The 16,954-nt window shown below is 34.8% G+C and overlaps 1 protein-coding gene across 9 annotated transcripts in view; it reads right to left on the bottom strand.

The window, feature by feature from the left end:
• Positions 1–2,023: 2,023 nt before the first annotated feature.
• The window catches only part of LOC132702935 (muscle-specific protein 300 kDa), a 171,410-nt gene continuing 156,479 nt past the window's right edge, over positions 2,024–16,954 (bottom strand). For 8 of the 9 annotated variants that reach the window (XM_060671820.1, XM_060671816.1, XM_060671817.1 and 5 more), the window contains 9 exons: positions 15,988–16,944; positions 12,195–12,497; positions 9,384–9,641; positions 6,330–9,328; positions 6,188–6,226; positions 4,435–4,807; positions 3,969–4,379; positions 3,586–3,647; positions 2,024–2,833 (listed from right to left, as the gene is read on the bottom strand). In XM_060671820.1, coding sequence (XP_060527803.1) covers positions 2,602–2,833; positions 3,586–3,647; positions 3,969–4,379; positions 4,435–4,807; positions 6,188–6,226; positions 6,330–9,328; positions 9,384–9,641; positions 12,195–12,497; positions 15,988–16,944 — 5,634 coding nt within the window. In that variant the 3' untranslated portion in view covers positions 2,024–2,601. The remainder of the gene's footprint in view (positions 2,834–3,585; positions 3,648–3,968; positions 4,380–4,434; positions 4,808–6,187; positions 6,227–6,329; positions 9,329–9,383; positions 9,642–12,194; positions 12,498–15,987; positions 16,945–16,954) is intronic. The other variant, XM_060671812.1, reaches the window with a different exon arrangement.

Consider the following 16,954-nt stretch of genomic DNA (forward strand, 5'->3'; position numbering starts at 1 on the left):
TGTATCGATTTAGTTCTGATAACATGATAAATAAATGAAAAAACAGTAAAATACCTACAAGTTAATAACCAAAATTATTATTGCAATTAACTACATAATAAGACATTTCAAAAATTTTGTTCAAAATTATGTCCATCTGCTCGAACACAACTATTAAAAACTTTTAACAGATGAGCTTGGGTCACTTGTAGGAGAGTCCTTCTTGTGATAGCGGCACACGCTGCACTAATTTTGTTAATGAGATCAGCCATATCTTCGATAGGTTCTTCATAGATAACGTTTTTTAGGTAGCCCCAAAGAAAATAATCTGGTGGTGTAATGTCCGGGGACCTCGCCGGCCACCTTACCGGTTCCATTAGTACCAAACCATCTATTGGGATATTTTCGGTTCAAATACCTCGTTACTATTTGGGCATTATGTGCAGGCGCTCCATCCTGCTGTAGCCACATATTCATTCTAGTGTCAAGAGGCACTTCTAATAGTTCCGGAAGTGTAGTTTGAAGAAATCTTAAATAGCGATCTGCATTTAAAGTTCCTTCGTAAAAGTAAGGTCCAATAAGGAATCCATTTAATATGCCGCACCAAAAATTGATACTAAAAATTCGTTGGTTACCTATTTCTGTAATCCAACGAGGACGGTTTTCGGACCAAAAACGACAGTTGTGTCTATTAACGATTCCATTATTTTGAAATCGACTTTCGTCGCTCCATAAAATTTTCGAGAGAAAAATTTGCATCTTGGCTATACAAATCGGACAATGTCGCTAAGTAATACATTCTTCTAGCATAATCGCCTGGTTCTAGTTTATGAACTAGTTTACTTTTGTACGGGTGAAAAGAGTTTCTATGTAGAATTCTCCACAAAGAACTTATGGTAACATAATTTCTTCTGAATTACAGCAGCAGTATTTTCATCATTTGTAGCCGTCCTGTTGCTATCTCTTTTAGGTTTTATGATGCTGCCATATTCTCTTAAGTTTTTACATAAACTTGAAAAGGTTTTTGCATCGGGGACTCTTCTATGCGGATAACGCCGTGCGTAAACTCTTTTTACTTCTCTACAATTGCATCTGCATTCTCCAAACACCAGTAACATGTCTACTTTTTCCTCATTGCTAAATTGCGCCATTTTCACATAATAATTCTTAGTTTTTTTTAAACCGAACAAATTTGGATATTTCTTGTGACAAAATGTGACAATTTTTTGATACAGCAATAACAACTTACGTTTGTAATTGCACTTAAGACAACTGCGATAACAATGGTTGCCATAGTAACTAACATTCATGGCATACTTGTAAAAATAAGCGTTAATCACATTTTTTATTAATCAAGAAATGTTTACTTTAAATCGGTATAACTTAGAAACGGGTAAAGTAAATAAGTTTGAGTAAATAACAAAAAAGTTTTTAAATAATATGTACTTTTGTATGCGCGTATTTCCAAAGTCTCTGCAATCGAATAATTTTTCGACGCGTCGCGACGCCCAGCTCTTTGCAGGCGTCGAATTTTTTAAACTTTAGGAAATATCTACTTGACCCCACACTTTGACTACTTTTTACATAAATTAAATATTTCTTTTCGTTTTGGAGTTATTGGCGTGCGGAGTTTTAAGTGAAAAACCCTGTATATATATATATTCGGAAAATGTGTGGCAAGTGATAATATATCTTCTCCATTGTAATAGTACCACTTATAGCCTCGCTTACAGCTTCAAAATAGCTATTTTGCATTTTGGTTTTCGTAAGGTCTTTTTGTGGCTCAATAAAAAAAACAATTTTTTTATTATACTATTTATAAATGAAAACGTAATATGTGGTATATAATTTTATGCGAAAACAATCCTGTATTGTATTAAATGATCAAATTATTCTAAACAAAAAATAAAGCAACTATAATGACATGTTATTGCCTAAAGAAAGTAGCACAGATAGATAATAAGTATAAAATATTATGCGCAAGTAACAGTAAAATATAAAGTGTCGCTGAGTTGCTAGACCCAAACTTGACAAAACCCATTCGGTCGCATTGGAGGAACACACTGCACTGTCTGTGGAGAGATCATCCAGCGCAATTGTCTGTCAATTTTATTGGGCGGATAAATACAGGAAAATATATAACGAAAGTGTTCCACACTTTTAATTTAGAAATTAAAATCTCTCGGTTACACAACCATCCTGCATAACTATAAAACAACGATATAAAATATATATTAAACTTATTTGTGCACTATTCCCAATATACAAGTAATATAAATTTACATTCCTTCTTGCCGTAAATATATGGATACATTGAGACAGTCTATTTTGGGCATCACATTTGACTAAACAGCTTTGTCACATAATAAAGCGTCTCATTTGTTGTAGGCGTAGCTAGTTTTATAGGTATATACCATGATCAAAGCTGCCATGATATTTTAGTACAAGTCCTAAGTCACATTATTTACAATAAAAAAACTTACAACTTATTAAGTAACAAAAGTACAAAAGGATTCAAACGATCGTTAAATTAGAGCGGGTAATCTTGTAACAAAATTTCAATTTTTTGTAAAAAAATGGAATGAATTCTGGACTACAAACTAGAGGGTGTTATTGAGTATTTTAAATCGGGGGCGACCCGTCGTTGTACCTCAGTGTCGGAGTTAGACTGTTAGCTATTGAGTTTACTAGAGAACAAGAGTAATCATCTTCATTAAAGGGAACCAATGAAGCGGCTCCAAGTAGTAATAACATCAAAGCTTGAATTGGTACAGACGCTCGGACGACTCTACCCAAGAAACGGTATCCGCGTCTTAAGACAGACGTGTTAATCTGCGAGTCATCTGCAGTGCCACTGTAAAATTAAAAGAAACCATATTAGTGTTGCAATGCCACTCAAATATATAGGTAGTTGCAGAAAGATATAGATGAACCGAAAGCACACTCAAAAAGTTAATGAAGTTTTCCAAATTGATATTCTGATTAGTTGGTTGGTTTGATCAAAAATATTTAATATAGTGCAGTCAACATTATAGCCGAGTGGCACTTTTTTTATAATATAAGAAAAATAATTGAGGCGGGTTAAAATTAAACTAGGCTTCCAATTAAATTTATTTAGATTCCTATATTTTAATATTTTAATGCTTGACCTAAGGTATTTAAATGTAGATATTGCAAGAATGAATGACGGGTAATACCTAAACTATCTTTATTAAATATTAATTAACAGTTAACCATTTCATTGACCACTCTTAACCACTGCCGTGGCGCTGAGCCAATGGAAGGAGAATCATCAAGTGTACGTCTGTGGCATATCCTATTGCCTTCTCTTATTAGGGCATTGAATATTGCCTATCGCAACGTTAGGAATACTGTATAATAATAATATTAATCTCTAACGCTGATGCTGTGGCGACTTAACTAAAGCTTACTAATGCTTAATTTGTGAATATAGCGCTTTAAAGCGTGTTACAAGTAAAACAAACACACACATTAATTCAATCGGTATTTTATAAAAAACGAAGGTTTGCAGTTTTTTTTTTAATTGTGATATAAGATACAGATTGAATTTTAAGATATAAAAATAAATAAGAAAAAAATATTTACTTGGAAGCGTCATCGCCCTGTGCCGATGTCGATGGATGGTCCCCGCTGGCTTGGTCCAAAAGCTGTCCAAAACGCAAAGGAATGTGAAATAGTGCAGTTAAAAGAGTCTTTTACAATAAATATAAATTGGAAGTAATAATTGGTGCTTTCAAAATAAAATCAAACTCTACAAATAGCAGCAAGTGCGTTCTGTCAAAAAAAAAAATTTGACAGAGCGGACCTTACACTAACAGAAACACTCGTTAGTTTTTTTTTTCGAAACTAATACAATGACAAAAACATGAAAAAAACCTGCTACCTACAAACAAAGCTTAGTTTTCTAATTACAAAGGTCACCAGACTAGACAACTCTACAAAATAACGCAACGTCTAGGCAAACTTACATCGTAGTTAATGGCTTGCAACGGAGAACCTGTATTCGAACTGGCTACCATAGCCATGCCTATTTCGTTAGGATCTCGACCTAATACTGCTCCCAATTTCAACGTATATACAACTGTCAGTCTTATTAATGATTGAAGTTTAAGCCTCAACTCTGTCAGTCGCCGACAAATCACGGACGAACCTTCTGGAGCGTCGTCTTCGCGGAGTAACTGGTTGGCGGCCTCTTGGAGGCTCAAAACGCGTGGTTCGCATCTCTCCAGTTCTGCTCTGAGCTCGAGGAAGTTTTGGAATTTCGCTTCGATGGTTTCGATTGACGCTGTAAGATCTACCGGTTCTGAAGCGCGAATTTTACGCTCGTTCCGCTCTAGCCAAATGCACAGTTCGGCAATGATGTTGTGAAATTGTTGATTCTTAAAAGTAATATAATCTATGCAAAATTTAAAGCATAATACAATTAAAACTTACGTCCATGAGAGCTTTCTGCAATTGGATTTGCCAATTGGTAGCTGTTCTACATATGGTATCCCATCTTCTGTTGTTACTTTCTAGCCTAGATCTCAGCTCCTCACCTTTAGCAGAATCCTCAGAGTGGTCTGCTAAATGTGTTCCCACGATATTCAGTGACCTTATAATGCTCTTATGACTGTCTAAATCGAGTAAAAATTCATGGTGATCTTGAATGATGTCCTCCAACTGCTCAATATTTGACGGCAGGTTTTTAAGCGATTTTAAAGTACCTTCTGCGACCTGCAGCCACTTCTCTAGACGCCATAGATCATTGTCCAACTGGGCCCAGTTGCGCTTAGTGCACAATGGACACAATAGTCGACCAGCTTCACTGTTTGGTAAGATTAAAATTAGATTAGACAGGAAGAATGTTTATTTGCCACTATAAATAGATTGACATCTGGTTTTTGTAAAGAAAAACACTGCAATTGCGAGCTTTGGTGTTTTAAAAATAAGTATATAAAGGGGCAATGGATTCATTAAAATGATATTATTAGAAACTTAAGTAGAGGAAAAAAACAATTTCTACTAGGAAAATGTGGGGAATTTTCTATACACTTTTTTCTACAAGCTTACCACTACAAAGATATGGGCCTCTAGGGGACGTACCTTTAAATCGAGTTTTAATTTAATAAAAAAAAATTACGATTGATTATTCACAAAATATACTGCTTAAAATGGTGCTCCCGAAACAAGGTTTTTCCCTTTATACGATTCCTTGTTTCGCACCCGTTTCGTTAATATTATACCAAAATATTAATTTATTAAGTCCATTTTATGGAGTGTTAAAATTAATGTATTCAAGTTTACGATTTAGTAAATAATTGTGAATATCTCATGTAAATCAGTTGATTACCTTCTTATAAGTCATATCATTATTTAAAAACTTGACAGTACTGCGTTAATGCTGTTAATATTAATTTTGTGTATTCATAATTACATTTTACAGGACCTGATTTTGTTTTATAAATAAATAATAACTTAATGAAAATTGTAAGTCAGACTTTAACATTTGTATGATTTGATAACGTATATTTGTGCTCATTATTTGGAAATAAAAATATTGGGTAAATATTTAATATTTCCCATTATTTTTGAAACATTAAATAAAGAGTTAAATATTTTGAATGGCTAAATATATCCAAATGTATGCATTTTTTCGAAGGGTTTTTAATTAGATTATTAGAAATTTTATTTTATAAATATATTTTAAGATCTGCCGGTAAATGGAGCATTTATATAAATGAACAAGAAAAAAACAATAATCCCCATCACTAGTCGCCTTCTATAGTAAAATTTGCCTTACTTTTCTCTAGATCGAGTTTATTGTCACAAATACAGTACACCTCTGTTACCTGTGCCTTGCACTCAGAGTTGTGTTTATAAGCAATCAAACATCAATACTGCATCAGCAAGTGTCCAACATACAATTTGTACAAAACACCCGATTCCAAACTCTGAGCTGGGATAAAATTGATTTATTGGAAATACCATCCCCCTATATTTACTACTAACCACTCTCGTAAAAGCATGTTTTTTAAGTTGCATTCTGCTTTTGGTTATCTCACTTAACAGTATTATTTTAGTGAGACATAACTTAAATAAGTAGTTGCACATTAAGTTCTTGAGAAGCTTTAGAACTTACTATATCACCATCTAACACGGGAATGCATAAGAGTATAATTCTATATCAAGAAAATGATCTACTTACTGTTGGCATAGGAGGTTATAAGCATCTGAGATAGTAGTTCTGCAGAAAAATTAAGAAACAAACACCGGTTAGTATTATTATGGAAACCAAACCACAATTAGGTGTAAATAGAATTAAAATAACTTTTCTAATGTCAACTCACCTTAGCTCCCTTAGTTTATCCTCCTTTTCTTTCGCTCTAACCAGTAAAGTTTGGAATATTTCAGTAAGAGTGTTGACTTCTTCAGAACAAGCTTCTTCAGTTGATGCGTTGCATTCATTTAGAAGCAGATTGTTCAAATGAGTAATCAATTCCACGCTTGCTTGCGACTTAGCAGTAAGTTTTGCCATTTTCTTTCCGCTGATGGGTAATTCGGATGAACCCTGCTTTGGGATCTCCTTATCTACGAAGGTTTGGAGTTCGCTGAGGTTTGCCTTACATTCACTAATGCCAGCTTCCAATTCAACCAAATAAGCGTCCTTTGCGCTGATCGAAGTCATTCTTTGTAACTGAAGGGGAAGAGTGTTGACCTGAACGGCGGTATCTTGTTCAAACTTCAAGGTCTCTACTTGTACACTTTCATCAATCTCTCTAGGAATCGTCAGAATTTCTGTTTGTAGTTCAGTTTTCAAAATTGTTATCCTCTCCGAAATGTCTTTAGAAAGAACCTGATATTCGTCTATCATCTCTTGTATCCGCTTCACTTCATCCGGCTTGCTCTTTTGCATGATCTCAAGTCCCAGTTGATCTGCAGCCTCCAAGGTGGGGGTTTGACAACTAAACAAACTTTCCAATTGTTCTAATCGTTTCAGACGTTCTTTTGCTGGCACGTTTTTAGGGTTTTCCAAATGTTGTAGTTCAGTTAACATTCCGTCGATTTTACTCAATTCGACAACAGCGTCTTCGTGTGCAATAGCAAAGTCTTTAAAAGGTGCCAATTCATTTTGCAATCCTTGAAGTATGCTTCTAGCTTTTGGAAGAAGATTATCCCACCTAGCTGTAATTACTCGTGCCCGTGACGTTAGTTCTTGAATATTCTCCGGCTCAGTGCCGCTTACTCTGACTAATTTGGAGTATGTCTGTTCTAAAATTTGCAAAGCTGGTGACCGAGATTCTATATCCTTGAGTTCATTTTCGATTTGGTAAATTAATTGCTGTAGCTCATCTTTATTTTGATTTTGAAGGTGCCTATCACACTCTTTTAATCTTTGTTCCTTCTCTGAAATCCACGTTTCCTGCTCTGAACTAAGCTTAAGTACTTCTTGCAACAACTTCCAAACAAAAGAAATCATTCTTTTTCTCTCAGCCGATTGACCACAAACAATCTTCCACCTTTTCTCTAGATTTTGGATAGCGTTAGTTAGATTTTCAGTGGAAAAATGAGTTCTAGAAACGGTAGAATCAACTAACAATAGCTCACATAAGTTCAATATTTCGCCAATGTTGCCGCTTTCATTCTCGATAGATTTTTTCAATTTTTCATGTTCTAGAAGTTTTCTGTTAATAGTTTCCTTGTTATATGATTCAAAAACTACAGGTTTTGCAAGTTGAACTTCGATTTGACTCAACCATGCTCTTATCTGTTGTATCCTTTCCTCCAGTTGAACCATTGTTTGAATAGTATCGTGAATTTTGTTAGCTCGACTCTTTCCAAGATTTTCTAATCTCTCCCATCTTGTTTGAACGTCATCCGTCCTTGCCTGAATGATTTGTTTTGCTGTAACATCTGCGTATTCTTCTCCGCAACACTCAACAAGTTCGGTTCCCACTCTAACCAACCAATCATATTCTCTTCCTTTTAACGCCATTTCTGCCTGTAACTCCACTTCGAGTTTTCGTAGCAACTCTTTTGGATCAATTTGGCTTTTATCAGTCTCTTGGTCCAATCGTCGTTCTAATTCATCAGCCCAGGCAATAAACCTTGCCTGTCTGGTTTCAAACATAGATCTAATTCCTAGTTTTTCTTCTAATTGATGGCATATCCTCGACAGCTGGTGATCCAGATCACCATGCTGATGCCAACACAGCCACATTCTTTGATTGATAGTTTTTATGTCTGACGGACTAAGGCACTCTTTCAATTGCTCTTGTGTTAAACCTAACTGCTCCAAATCTTTGATAGCGTAGTTCAGTCTTTCTCTTGTTCTTTGAAGTATCTCTAGCCTATTGCTAATACCGGCATGCGACGCTGGCAACTGGCTTTGAGATTCATTGATAATAGCTTGGATGCCATCAAATAACTTTTGCACCACTTTCACGCGATCCTCATGGGTAATGACTAGTTTCGAAATACGTTCCAAAAATTGCTTCCATGTTTCCAGGCCAGCTTGGAGGTTAGAGATTCTTTGTTTTATAGCAGCGTGTTCCATTCTAATGGAAGTGGCCAGAGCGTCATCACAGAACTGCAAAATAATATTTTGTTGCCCTTGCAAGCCTTGTGCCTGCTTATCTCCCTGCGGAATTTTTTCCAATAGGTTTTGTATTTTGTTCATAACTTTTGGGATGCGTCTGACATGTAAATATCTAAGCTGCATATGTTCACGTTCCTTTTCCAAGTTCTTCAACCACTCCAGTAACATACCCTGGTCGGCTCTATATTTTTCCCATGTGTCAAGTCGTATTTGAACCTCATTATGTCTTTCCATGATCCTTGATAGTGTTTCGTTATGAAGATTAGTCAATGAATTAAACTGTTCCATAACGCTAGACTCGACTAATCCACTAGCCAATTGCTTGCTTTTTAAATCGACTGGATTTAGAACATTTTGTTGAGTCGTTAAAAGATTTTGATGAACCTGACACAAATGTTGATGTTCGAAAAGGCTTTGATAATCCCCAGGTATGGTTCCTTGGAGGAATTGTTGCACGTTAAACAAATATTCCTGCCACAGTCGCAAAGCCGCTGCACCATCTTCATTCTTGACAAGCCTGGCGCTTAACCTGTGATATTGTTGGAAAGTTTCCCTGAAAAGTTGCTGCCAAAGTTCCAAAACTTCCACAACAGATGTGTCTGTTTTTGTTGTCGATATCTCAAGAGTTTTATCCTTGATTTTTTGAATTTGACATTCCGCTTTGCCGAGAGCTACGATATGGTCTCTTAATGATTGTAGCTTTTGTTCGGTGTCTGCATCTAGATCACCTTGTTGTATATCTCCGATGCTCTGAAAGTCAAGTTGATTATACGAACTGAAAACGCTACCAAAAATCATCTCTTACCTTTTGCACGGAGTTTAAGTAATGCTTGGTGTCCGCAATTTCGTTGTCGGAGTCGTTCTTGGTCCTAGATTTGGCCTCCGCGATGTCCGCGAGAACCGTGAGGGACTGGCGGACATCCTCAAGGCGTTTACCTAGCGCTTCCACTTCACCGCCTAACAAAGCTTTCGCGTCCAAGCCAACTGCCGATGCTATATCGGACACCAACTCCTGAAGATCCGCGAGACGTCTCGTGTGAGCGGACAGGACTTCTTCGTGGTGCTGTATAGAAAGATAGTTAATTTCCGTGTTTGGCTAGTTTCCTTCTTTGTATTCGTACAAAATAAAGTTTCAAAATGTTTAAGCAGAAAATTTATTCTTATTAATGTAAAACTGAAAGAAATTACGGTTCATTCATGTATATGTATATGTATTTTCTTCTCAACAAAGAAACATTTTTTGCCAAATTTGAATACAATACTGAATTCATTGTATAAGATACTAATATCAATAGAAATTCATAAAAAATATTAACAAATAGCCGGTAACACTGCAAAATATTGTGGATTTAAAAAAAGTGAAGACAGCTAGAAAGAAACCCGTCTGTCTCACTTTAAAATATACCCGGTTCTTTTCGAACAAGGTTGCTCTAAGACTTTCTTAGGTATGACCGCCGTGATATATTGTCTGGTTTTCGCATTCTAGCTATATTCTATATTCTATGAAAAAATCTTCATATCTACTTGAGGTCCTAAAAGATTTAATATTTGAGATAAACAAGTTTACAGTCAACAAGTTAAGTTAAATAAGTCATGCGTATCAAACAAAATTATTAGTGTGGCGAACTTTTGCACTTTGAATTAAATTATTTTAATAAAAAATGGTGCATCTGACAAGAAAAATGCAAGAGATAACTTTTATTTAAGACATTTAAGACACATATATGAACTTGTGTCCTTGAAATAAATGAATGAATGAAATAGTCTTAAATAGATAATTTATCCAAGTACTGATGTAAGAACTTTTTAGTACTTTATTGTTTCTACTCACAACTATTGGGAAGCAAGTAGTGTCCTCAAATTGAAAAGCAAATGCCAAAAAAATTTCCTTCTTTGGCGGGAAAAAGAAGACTGCTTTAGAAATGTTTGCTTCTGGTATTAATACCAATCGTTATGGTGATACTGTTTATACATACTGAATCTATCAAAATTTAGCTCTTACCATTCTTCAATTTTGCCTGTTAATGATATTAAGGGTTATTTTTTGCATACGTAATTAAAATTTCATTAATCTGGAATATCGGTAAATTCACTTTTAGTAGCGTTTATGAACGTAACATGCAACGAAATTTTTATTTATGACTCGTAATTACTATCGTTATTTGGTAAGTGCAACGCGTGGCATTGCGTTTCAGATGTTTGCCAAAAAAATTAATAATACTGCAGTTGTGCACGCAAAATATTTTCAAGTCGGAAATTGCACAAAAGTTAAACTTTCTCGAGCCACTTGAGTTTCATATTTTTATGAAATAGAAAACAGCCTGACGCACGTCCAATTGCCGGAAATTGTTTTATTTCAACGTCATATTTTCCTATTAATAGGAAATTTAGAAAATGCTCACCTGGGACTGCAATTGTAAGACTAATATGAAAATTTATTGAAATGGAAGCAATCAAATGCAGGTTGTTTAACGGAAACTCGAACTTTCGATAATGATTTAATCGCTCAAATGGCAGAAAATTTTCACCCATTAACCTTGGCCGTTAGTCCTCTAGAGCATGGTGTTTTCAATTAAATCTTGATAGAAATCCTAAACACAAGGATTTCTTCGATTTTCGGGACACGCGAATACTGCTTCACTTTCATTGCAGCTGGTACGAATTTTCAACACTACAAGTTAAGTTAATAAAGCAGTCTTAAAAAATTCTGGCCGGCTTTTACGGTAGTTCTAGTTTACGGTAGTTTCGTTTTATTGGCCTCTAGTTCTTCAAGTTATATTTATACAAACTTGACAAAAAAATGGGTGGTAGAAAAGAAGAACATTTAGATTTTGCAGAATACCAGCGATAATTTTTAAATACTCGGTGACAAGACGTAGTCACCCAAAAGTTAATGACAATAATGTCTAATTATCACCGACCAGTGTGAGCGTAATTAAAGGGAGCCATCTTGCTACAAAAATCGACCTCACGAATCGTACAATAAACTGTGCGACAAACCGAAGTCTTCAGTATAAAAAAAATCCAAAAGAACGAAATTTTCAAACCAAAAGGTTTTTTCTAGAATTGCTAAAGCTTCTGGTTAGTCGAGGTTAACTACAGCGATACTGCTTATATTTTGTTTTAATTATATTGAAACTTATAAACGCAGGAACAAAATTTTTATTAAAAAAAAAAACCTTCACTTCTTCCGGAGTACACATTTAAATAGGCACTTATTTTGCTACTCTCGGTAAAGCTGTTGACCGAAAACACAAAACTAGAATATTCTCGATTTATAAATAAAATTTGCACAATTCAGTTCTAAAAATACACCCTCACACGTTTACTTTGGGTCAGACGACAGTCTATGGCGAGCAAACCTGAACCGGTATAGATACGAAAGTATTTTTACATAGTGTGGTGGGGAAGATTTCCGATCCTAAGTAATCGATATTTTTAAAGGGGATGCTGCATGTGGTACACTAGAAAAAATAATTAAGGCACTTAATTTAGGCAAAAATTTAAACTATGTTCTGGAGAGGAACATTTTTTGAAATTTTCCTTTGTAGTTTCGCCAGTTGCAATTTTTTGAGAAATATGTAATATAACTTTATTTTAATTCACATTTATTTACCTTTACTTTCGCGAGTGCTTCTTCTGGGGGCAAACCGTCGACCGACTCCATAGGATTCTCAATCCATTCTTTTACAAGATCGCTTGCATCCTTGTACCGTTTCCAAAGTTCGGCAGCGTTCTGATACTTGGTGCACAGTTCTTTCAAATTGCTACAGGTGGTATTGTAAGCGGTGACGGCCTCTTCTACGGCGGCTTGGACCTTCGATGCCACCTCTTCTGCGCACGTGTCGGCTAAAGGCTGCGCAACGTTTTTGAGTTCCGAAACTAAACTCTCGCGAGAAACTAAATCTCCCGACACACTCTGAAAATTGTTAATTCGCACTAAGTATTTTGACCGATGCTTTGGCCTATAAAGTTAAAGTGTAATTTTATAATGCCCCCCAATACGATTTATTTCTACCAGCGAATCTCAACATTTCCAATACACTAATAAAATTAATAAAATAAAATTAATAACAAAAAAATTCAAAAAATGGTTTTTTAAAAGAAGAAGACACGAGCTGGCGAGGTAAAGGAAGGAGCTATAGAAGTGTGGCAAATAAAGAAAAAGGGGCCATTGTAATTTCGCTTGTAGTTAGATGCTGTTAGTAAGAATAAGTGTTTCTACTTAGTTCCTGTTGCATATTGGTAGCAAAACATAAGGAATGTCAATGCATTAAAAGTTTACTTGCTCCAAACTATAGCATTAACCTTACGAAAATAACGCAGTCATTTTGACCCGAAAAACCTGACCTATTTTATTAGAATTTTAAATTTAATTATAGAACAATCGTTCGGTAGCCTAGTTTTTTTTTTATAGCATTGCGTTGTATAGAATGTGCAAACGTCTATTGATCGATAGGGGTATATTTGTTTTGAATCAAAGTAGAAGATCGAATCCTTCAAAACGAGAACGAGATGCTTTAATCTCTAAAACTGTTTATTTGGAATTCCGTTGAATTTCAGTGGGGCCTTCTATATTTAGATCGAGATATTGTGACTGTTTAAATTGAAATCGTGGACTTGTATACAACTGTCGGTATTTAAAGATATTTCATAGCCCAACAGCATAATGTGACGCGCCCTTATACAGTGTGGTTCTTGTATTAAATAAATAGTCAGGCGCAATTTATGTTGTTATAACTTTATTGTTTAATTGTTAATAAAAAAATAAAATTTGTGTCTGAATGCAATTTTTGTCTTAATACATCAATTCATCAATCAATTTTAGAAATCTTTAATGGGCCACGATATATGTCGAAGATAATATATATAATATAAATTCGGGATGCTCCTAAAACTTGCCAAATTAATTTCACTAATTTTTATTATCGTGGCAGACATAATTAAAAAAACGTAAATAAACTTTTACTTGTGTCAACACAATGTGGCAAACTGATGGAGTAATATTTAAAATAACCTCTGCCATTAACAATAAACATTGGCAGTTAATACGGGACCAAAGCAGATAACAGTAACAATGAAAGAAAGAAATACCGTTTAATATTCAATTTGTTTATACGGTCCTAAGTCAATTACGGCGCATAGGGTCAACAATCTATTAGGCCCAAAATTGCTTTCGATTTTATTGCGAAGATTGAGTCACCGGTACAGTAAACATAAATCGCAATTGAAAAAATATGAATAAAAGTTATTAATTTGAATTGAAAATGTTCACTTCGCTTTTAATTATTCGGAAGAATGATCGAAAATTGTCTTTTTCGAAAACAGGGTCGCACTTGGTGGAAACATTCTTGGAAACCCAAATTAAAGTTTAGGCTGCGAAATGTTTGTATTTCTATAGTTTTGATTAGTTTATGAATCTTATATATTAAGTAACTTATTAATGGAAATGACATTAAATGCAATTTCGCAATTTTTTTGTCACCCTTTAAGCCTAGTATAAACAATAAATTTCAACAAATAATGAGATTGGGTACAGTGTACTGATACTGACTGGTATGGTACCGATTATCTGTAATGTCGTCCCCGTTAAACTGTCTAATAGCTGTTCAATAATATATATATATATATATATATATATATATATATATATATATATATATATATATATATATATATATATATATATATATACAGGGAAAAAGCAAACCGTTTTTTTTAATCACTTTATATACAAATTCATTTTCCGATTCATCGTAAAATTATACGCAATACGTGGGTACACCTAAAGACACGAATTTGTGAAATATTCGCATTTACCACGTTATTTATTAATGATATATGTATTATAATATTATAATCTTTCATATATTTAAAAAAAATATATAGGTTATTAATTAAAAGAAAAGTAAACAAATATTTACCCAATATTAACATATATTTCCGTAGCACACATATTTAAAAAAATAATAAATTTGAGTACACCAAACAGACTGTTTTTTCTAGAGTTTATGAGGAGCTCGCTGTTAGTCAATCATATAAAACAAATGCAAGAGCAATCGTCACATCGTTTTGATATTTAAATATGCCGTTTTAATTTGCTTATCCGGTTGTTTTCACAAAAACATTTGCGAACGTTAAAACCACGTTGACGATACACTGCGAATAACATCTCGTTCCGGACTGAGCCGAGCGCCGATTCCAATTTCGAATCGACTCACTGAGCTGCAAGGATTTTTATTTGTCGCCCGTTTGTTTGCTTATCCATTTCAATAATAATCGAAGCCTTTTTTAATGGGCAAACAATTATTTATCAAAATGACTTTTTTTATTCGTTTTTTTTTTGTTTTGCCAAATTGGTTTAGAAAAAATCCAAATCTTGAAAAACATATAACTTAAATTAGAAAATGGAATCTTCATTCCTATTTGATTATTGCGGCTGCTGCCCACTGAAATATTAATTACCTAATTACTATATTTAAACACTGGTTGTTCGTTTAAATATAGTAACAAGTTTGCAAACCACCAAAATATAAAACATGCTACCGCGATAATTTTTCTTATCAGACTGCCAATATAGCACTACTGAACAAAAATTTCTTCCTGACAAAACACGTGAATGTTAATTTACTATTAAAATCATCGTTTTATTCGTTTACATTGATATCGTTAACCCGAATATAATTTTTCTTAAGATCGAATCGTCAACTGAACGGCAGTTGAAGAAAGTCCAAGAAGTTACGTAAGCAATAACTTCTATATTTATTTTTTATTTTCCTTGTCTTGTGGTCTACGCATCAGTGGTGGAAAAGTAAGGAAGTAAAAAAAGTCACAGTATCCCTATTTTACACGTCGCTGGTGTTATTTTATCGTTTAAACTTTTATCTTTAGTTCTAATTTTTGAAAAAACGCATTCTATGCAAAAAATGCCAAAGACGTTCCGAGGTGTTGACCTTGTAATTCAGCCAACATTATAATTCTAACATCAGCAAAGAAGTGTCGAATTTAAAGCTACGCAAAATTAGGTCACGTAATCGTCGTTGAGTTTATTTTACAAATTGTTTTAAGAAAAGTTTTTTTTATTTAAGAATGTATATAAGCAGGTACAAAGTTAAAGAAAACAAGAATAGAAGAGTAGGCTGACCCTCATTGTCTTATTTAAGACGAAGAGAAAAATCTCTTTCCATCACAAAAATGACAATGAATTGTGGTGCAAGGGCAATATAAATTGTACCCAACGCAAATCAACGCAATTCCAGATTTCAAAAAAATTACAAATCTTGGTTAAGATTTACCATTTTTTGCTTTCATTTATGAAATTGAAACAACTAAATAGAAAATATTCGAACTTCTCGATGCAATCGAAATTAGTTTCCCTTTGTTATCATACACTCATAAAACAGACTCACCTCTAGACGCTCCGTTGCCTTTCTTAGTCTTTCATAGTCCACAGTTCCTTGAACAGTCAAAATCTCAATCATGAAGTCGGCTTCCTGGACGCTTTGTTGTACGAGTTCCAACTGACGCTCGAATCTTTGCCAAAGTACCAGTCGACTTCTCAACAACGCTAATATTTGACCGCATCGTTTCTCCAATGATGTGTGATCATCCTGCAGTTGAGAAATATCTCTCTCCACTTTTACTGGAGACACTGTAGCTCTAAGCCTCATTGGTAAAGTGTGCAACAGCTGCCTTAAACCCATTAAGTCTTGCCAGAGAGTTACCAATTCTTCGCCAACTTCGTAACACTCGCTAATGGATTTCTCCAATGCATCGCTGCCCATTTTTTCGGCACCTTCACATGCGTCCAAGGTCTTACTTAATTCCGAGTGTTTGCGTCGTACCCGAGTCAAACCTTTTTGAATTGCTTGAAGACGTTCCTTGACTAGTATTCCTCCTTCCAGTTCTTCGTTAATAGAGGTCTCTAACCTTTTGGACAGGGCTAAGAGAGTTCCGACTTTGTCGGATTCTGTGACCGATAAAAGTCCGAGTTTTCCCAATTCATTTTGAATCGTTTCCAAGCGTGACGACATAATTTGCAGTCTCTCTACGTAAAGACTTAATTCTTCTTCTCGTTTTATCACTCCACCCAATCCGTCGATATCTAACTTAAGATCTTGCAGTTCTTGCTCAAGTAGTGTAAGTTTTTCGTTAACAGGCACATCGGGTGCTGATATAGTGCTGATAAATGAATTGTGTAATTCGTTGATTCTGTCCGTTACTTTTTGCCATTCTGACTGCAACTCCGAATGAAATTTGCGCTGTAACATTTCGTCTGATATAGGAACAATCTGAAGAGACGTCTCTAGGCATTTCGTGGAATTTAGACGTGCCTCATTGTGTACTTCGTGTTGGGCTTTGAGTTCCTGAAATTTA

Source organism: Cylas formicarius, unplaced genomic scaffold, assembly GCF_029955315.1.
Source record: "Cylas formicarius isolate icCylForm1 unplaced genomic scaffold, icCylForm1.1 PGA_scaffold_6__28_contigs__length_40554024, whole genome shotgun sequence".
Lineage (NCBI taxonomy): Eukaryota > Metazoa > Arthropoda > Insecta > Coleoptera > Brentidae > Cylas > Cylas formicarius.